Source organism: Eurypyga helias, unplaced genomic scaffold (genome assembly GCF_000690775.1).
Source record: "Eurypyga helias isolate BGI_N326 unplaced genomic scaffold, ASM69077v1 scaffold22018, whole genome shotgun sequence".
Lineage (NCBI taxonomy): Eukaryota > Metazoa > Chordata > Aves > Eurypygiformes > Eurypygidae > Eurypyga > Eurypyga helias.
The window spans coordinates 8,463-15,498 of NW_010269174.1; the positions used below are offsets into that span (position 1 = coordinate 8,463).

Sequence of the window (7,036 nt, forward strand, 5' to 3'; positions counted from 1 at the left end):
CAAAATGCATTTTTACACTAGAACTGATTTTTGTGTATGTACAATTAGCTTAAGGTATTAATATAAAAAGTAGGTAGCTGCATCTAATGATTTTTTTGAGTAATCTGAACCATCTGCCTCTAGATATTAAGGAGTTCACTCTTTAATCCAGATTATGGCTGACAAACTGGTTTTGGCATTTACATTTCACTACCATTGTGCCCTTGGAGAGCTGATGTGGCTGGAGGAACAACTCTTTCCAGTTTTGAAAACGTTTTTGGGTTGGGTTGGGCTTCTGGTAATTGTTTGTTTATAGTTCCTTTTTTCTTGAGAAGATGGCCTTTCTAATGAAAAGTATGTTGAGCAACCAGGTAAAGAATTTGGGACTTGGAGGTGGAGGGGAAGAAAACAAAGAAGAAAACACTCCTTCTGATCCAGCAGCTGCTGCAGGAATGACCAGGGAGGAGTATGAGGAGTATCAAAAGCAAGTGGTTGAGGAGAAGTGAGTACCTGTTCCCTTTTATCAGTATGGGGCTGATTCTTGGTAACTTTGCGCAGATAAAAATAACCCATGAGAAAGCCAAACGTTCAGCTCTTCCCTTTTTGTAAAGCAGACAAACCTTTGCTAAAGGGACTTTCCAAAATAAAAGTTCACTGACTGGTAAGGATAAAATGCCATGTTCCCCATCCTGCAACTCTCTCCTACACTTTCCCTTTCCTGCTATCTCCACACCTTGATATGCTGGATTCATTCCTCGTTTTCACTTATCCATCAATTTTTCCCATAGGTACAAAGCTGGTGTGGTGCAGGAGTTAATTCTAATGTATTTGAGTTATTCTCATAGAATTCTGTGTGGAGTCCACTCTGAATTCATAACCTTTTCTTTGTCCACATTTATGATGGCAGACTTGAAAAAGTAAGGAGCACCATGTTAAAAGGGTGATGTTTATCTAGAGAAAAGTGTTAAGATTTTTTTTTGTAGTCACATTTTCAGTTATTTTTTTCTAAAATGTACTAGATATAGCAGAACTTTTCAACTGATTCAATCTCAGTGTTATCAGTAATTATAATCTTTACTGCTTGCTGTGTATAAATATCTAAACGAAAGTAAAAGAAAGGCCTTAACGTTAGGAGTTCAAATCACACATAATTATAAATAAAACGACTCTCAAATGCATCTGTTCCTTTAATGGTCAATTATGTAACAGTTGTGTAAATCCTTCACTAAGATGATTATAGGTGAAAGGTTAACAACTGATGGAATTTGAGGTATCCAGGTCTGTATTTAGCAGAGCCCGTTTCTATCCTAAAACTGTGAATGCATATCATTTGGTTTGGAGCAAAATCTGGAATGTTTCACTATGCATTTTGCCAAGGGATATTTAAAGGAGAAATAACCACCTGCCAGCAGGAAAACGCTGTATTGAGACTGAGAACAAAAATGGGATTCCTAGGATAGGGAAAATGCTTGGAAAAAATGTATTTCCATGGTGTTTTCAAGGGTGGCCAGTGTCCACTGTGTGCTGAACCATATTGAGGCATCGGTGCAGCATCTCTGGAAGTTACATTTGGGACTGTAATAGGAACAGGTGAAGTGTTTTCAAAGAGGAAAAAAATGAGGACAGTGCAGCATGGTCTTGTCACGTGAAAGTGGGTCAGAAACCTGTATTGCCGGCAGAATATCTGTTCCAGGGCGCTCTGGGTTTTGCCCAGTCAGGCAGAGTTTGGTCTTTGATGCATGACCATCACGGCTTTGGGTTCTTCTCAGGTTTGAGGGTTTGGGTTGTTTTGGTTTGGTTTGTTTGTTTTTTTTTTTTTAAGTTAAGGACATAAAAACACGCTGATGGCGGTTTCTCAGGAAAATGGGCAACACGCAAGAGCAAACAGGTGGCTTGTGCTGGCAGTCTCCAGCATGGCCACACAGAAGTTTGCTTCCATAATACCAAGAGTTTGAGCAAGAGGAGACCACCAGTTTGTGTGTACATTGCATGCTCTTGACTGTCGTACAACTGTTCTTAAACCTGCCCCCCGTTCCTACAAATCTTCACATTCCAGGGATTAAGCCCAGCGATGACTGGCTGAAGGAAGTTATTAATTGTGAAACTTGGGGGTTTTTTTTAATTTTGAGAGAGAGGAAACCCAAAACCTCATTTGTGGAAGCAGAGGAAAAACAGCATTTCATCTTGCAAGCAGCTTTTATGTGACAAAACACCTATACCGGAGCAAAACCAATTTTGCCATAGAATTTCCATGACAACGCTCCTGGGAAAAAAAAAACAAAGGGAGGGTTGGGTGTGAATGTTATCAGATGTTAATACAGATCTTTGAGGAGACACATGTTGCAAATAAACACATAAGTAATTGTTGTGGTTTAACCTTGGTAACAGTGAAGCACCAGCAGCTGCTCATTCCCCTCCCCTCCCTCACCCCATAACAGTGGAGGAGGAGAATTGGAGGGAACAACAAGGAAGCTCGTGGATTGAGATAAGAACAATTTAATAATTGAATATCAATGAAAAATATAGTGATGCTGGTAATATTAATACTACCAATAATAAGTAAATAAAATAATATAAAATAAAACATTATACAACTGCTTACCACCCACCAACCAATGCACAGCCAGGTCCCGAGAAGTGAGAGTCAGAGCCAGAGAGACTGAGAGCCAGAGCCCAAAAGAGATGTCAGCAGAGTCCAAGCGAGCCCCACAAGAAACTGCATGAACCAGGAAAGCCACTGACCACCCAGCTCACTGATGAGCAAGCAGGCTAGCAAGCCAACATAACAAGTGAGCTACCAAGCAAGCAAGTTATGGCCCCCTGGCCACGGTGAGTAACAGGAGCTTTAGTAGGCAGCCACGTGTCTGTTAGTGCTCCTGTGGAGTAAGTACAGGTCCAAACTCCAGACAAGTAGTATTGGCTTATCCTTTACAGGACTCAAGGGAACTGTTCTGGGAAAAAGCTTGGAGTATAGAATTCTGGTCCCTCAGCATCACTTTATTGATTCTGCTCCTTTTGTGCCTTTTCACAATTTAGGCAACTTTGGCAATAGCTCCTGCATTGTACCTTTTGCAGCTGAGCAATTGGCTCAGTGTAAAAGACTGTATTTTAATAGAATGTTGAAGAAATCTTTTTTTTTCTGATTTCTAGGATGGAAAGAGATGCAGCATTTGCACAGAAGAAGGCCGAGCGAGCCTGTCTGAGGGTTCACCTGAGAGAAAAGTACAGACTCCCTAAGGTAAGTCTGGAGTTAGTGACCTCATCTAGTTCAGTGGACAATTTTAAAACAGACTTGACTACCAATGTGAAGTCCTGAAAATGGCAAACCGCCTTTGTTCCTGGGATCTCCACCGCAGCTCAGGACAGAAATGGAGGCTGGAGCCACACTTTTCCCTAGAGACTGCTTCTTTAGACCCTTTTTTCTCTGCTTAGGCGATGAACATAGTGGAAAGGTTCTTGTAATCCCCCTCTGTACTGTCAGATCTGAAACAGACAAATAGGCAAGGTGAGGATCTGCTCTGCTCATGCCTTACAGGTGGTGTATGTTCTTAACAACACACCACAGTTATTAAAAACGTGAGCAAAATCCCTGAAAACTCCTCCAGAAGCTGGACTTTTGAGTTCTACCCAAGTGGTGAAGTCTTACTTTTCCTGCCATAAAACATGGATACCAACATGGATAGCTCTCGACTGAATTTAAAGTTCTACTGGTGTAGAGGGAAGACTTGCTCTTCTGTTTATTTTCTGATCACTTTCTACATTTTCAGTGATGTAACTGCAGAACTCTTGTTTATCAAGGTACGGGCTTTAGCACTAGACTGTACTAAACAAAGAATCATGGAATCATGGAACAGTAGGGTGTAAAGGAAGGTCCATTAAGTATTCTTTTCCATTCATTTTTAAGAAGTGACTGAAGACTTCTTTGTACAAATCACTACTGGGGCCTTTACTACTGTGGATTTAGGGGCTCCCAAAAATTCAAGATTCTCCTCTGGGCCATGGAATTGAAACACTTTGTGTCTGTCCATGACTTTCCGGCACTTGGGGTGTGCAAATGTGGGTGCAGCCTGCTTGTGCTTCTCAGTTTTGTCCAGGGTGGGTTGCACTGTTAGCTCCCAGAGAAAGTAACTCAGGGTTCCGTGCTTGGAAAAGTTGTTACTGTATTATTTTGTAAGCTTCTTCCACAGGCAGGAGAGAGGTAACATGGGACCGAGTACTCTATGTAAGGGTTTGGATCATGTGTCTCCTCTGAACTACTACTACTGTGAAGACGTTAGTGGGTTTGATTAGTTCATTTATACCTCACAAGGAAGAGTTTGGGGGTTCTTAGCAATTTGGGAGCATGTTTGTATTACTAGTTCTCACCTGCCAGCTCTTGAGTGTTCACTGTTGATTTTCTGATCAGTAGTTTCCAGTGCTTTTCTGATTAATTAAAATGGAGGAAAGTAAATGATCCGTCTTTTTTAAATTTAGCTGTTAAAAAGATTAAGTACTTAACCCATCCCAGCTGGATGCCCTCAACTGGAGAAATATAGGAAAGATGCACAGGAAGTTGCTGGTGAGGGACAAAAGAACTTGAGAAATCAGAGTGTGACCTAAATCTTACTGACAGGAGAGTGAAGAGATGGAGATTTTGGTGGCCTTGCAACCTTTTGACCTGGTTCACTCGACATTGCAGAGCCCTACACTGATGAAAGAAATACCCCAGAAAGCACTATAGTCTCCTGGAGAAGTTGCAGGTCAGAGGGTTGTCTTTGCTAGAATTAATGCTGTTCTCAGCAGGGTTACACACGGTTCCCAGAGATTGTGTAACATGGTTCAGGTCCTTCTGAGAAGAGAGCAGGATCTCTGTTTCCTGAACTTCCTGAATGATGCACATACACAGCAGCATAACACTGACTTCATGTTCTGATCTCTCGTGTTTCCTTGGTTTAACCTCATGAGCTATGTGACTCTCCACTATATGCACCAAGACGCAGGTTCTCTGGTCGCTGCTGTAGATTTAAGAGGTGCTTCCTTCCACCCTGACACAGACAAACAGACCACGTGTTCCCATAGCCTGTGATACCCATGTGAGTCTTCCTTCTCCATCTATCCCAGAATTCAAGTCTGTATGTAGGCAGTGAAAAAAAGCTTATTGCTGGAAAGTCTTTGGAGACTCAGGTTTTGTCTAGGATCCTTATTCACAGGTTGTTAAAAGGTCATCTGAGTTCTCCCAGGAAGAACTAATCTTGGAACAGTGGTGGGTTTTATGCTATTAAATTGCTCTTAGCCTGGTCACTCCTTCATCACTAAGAGATTTATTTTTCTGGCTTCATGAAGATGTCCTTCTCAGACAGCTGTGTCAAATGAGTTCTAGTAGTATATGGCTCGCATTTCCCAGACTCTTCTATCCTGGAATGATCGCCCTAGTCAAGGTTGAGAACCATCCATGCCACTTTTTAGTCTATATTAATTAAACAGCAGTAATGATATTAACTACCAACTATCACATTCAAAATATGCTCAGCTAGCAAATTAATAATCCCCAGGATACTACATTCATAATGGCTCAGCATTCCTGTCGCAGAGGTGACTTAATAGCAGGGAACCAAGAGTCAAACTTCTCTAAGACCAAAGAAAAGTAGACAAAGTCTTCCCTGGAGCTGTCAAGTCTGGTGATTTTCATTTGGAAAAGCCCTAAGCATTGGGAAGGGTGTTTGTCTGAGTCTGAAATTCCTATCGCGTCTTCAAGCACCTCCAGAAGGAATGTGCTATCCTGAAGTGAGGAAGAAGAAAACAAGCTGCATGGATAGGCTCTGCCATCCAAAGGCTCCCGTTATCCCAACCAAGCCGATGTCCTTCACTGGCCATGAGCTACCTGAAAACCTCTCTATCTGCTCAGCGTTCAACTGAATACTGGTTCAAGTTGGATGAAAGAAGTTGTGCTATAAAAGCCAGCCCGTGGCCCAAAGTTACCAGTGGAATAATTGAAGATAAGGAAAAGGGCCTTGCAAACATTTATTTTTATTTTAATATTTTGCAGGGTTTAAAAAGAGCCCCTTTTCTCTTGGATTTTTGTGGGGAAGTTATTCATAATATTTTTAGTGAAAAGTTTATAACCTGTCTGTTAAAAACAAAAAAAAAAATCCTACCACTTCATAAAGGTGTTCTTTTCTGGGAACAAAAATTTGCAGTAGTGAATGTGGGGGGGGGGAAAGAAAAAAACAACCCACAAACACCTATTATTTTTAAATAGTCAGAGCTTTTTGATGCTGTCAGAATTCCAATGTGATAAAATATCACACCAATGTTTTTCTACAGAAGCAGGGTTTTGTTTGTAAAATTTCTATCAAACCTAACTAGCAATATCAGACCTCCTCCTACAAATTATTTGTTCCTGCCTTTTTGTACTGAGTGGGAAAGATTTAACCTGGCCACAGGTATTAGAGATACCAAAGATACTTTGCAGCCTTTCTTATCCTTGATCTGAAAGAAATTTCAGAAAATGAGTGGAAGTGTTGGACAAGATATCTTAGTGATTTGGTTTCTGTGGCTTTGTGTTTATTGTCAGAACTGACCTCATTGAAGTCTGTCTGAGTTTTAGCTGAATTAGGTCAATGGCATTTGGTTCAAAAGTATTTAATGGAATCACAGAATGGTTTGGGTGGGAAGGGACCTTAAAGTTCACCCCATGCAAAAAAAAACGTCTCCCCTCCACAGCCCAGGTGCCTCCAAGCCTCATCCAGCCTGGCCTTGGACCCTTCCAGGGATGGGGCTTCCACAGCTTCTCTGGGAACCTGTCCCAGTGCCTCACCACCCTGTCCGGGAAGAAATTCTTCCCGATGTGCCATCTCAATCTCCCTCTTTCCATTTAAACCCGTTACCTCTCATCCTTTCACTCCCTGCCCTTGGAAAAAATCCCCTCCAGCTTTCTTGTAGGTCCCCTCCAGATACTGGAAAGTGCTATTAGGGAGTAATTTCCTTCACATTAAGATGATCTACCCTTCTTTCACACACCTAATTTACATAACCCTAATGTTAATAATATTAATAATAATAAAATAAATAAAATAAT

At 41.3% G+C, this 7,036-nt stretch overlaps 1 protein-coding gene across 1 annotated transcript; it reads left to right on the plus strand.

Annotated features, from left to right (window-relative positions):
• Nucleotides 1-314: 314 nt before the first annotated feature.
• On the plus strand, nucleotides 315-3,217 carry LOC104514358 (complexin-4; the record flags this gene model as incomplete). The annotated part of the gene is made up of 2 exons (XM_010158019.1): nucleotides 315-481; nucleotides 3,130-3,217. Coding segments are annotated over exons 1-2 (255 nt in total), but the record flags the coding sequence as incomplete, so codon positions are not given.
• Nucleotides 3,218-7,036: the final 3,819 nt, after the last annotated feature.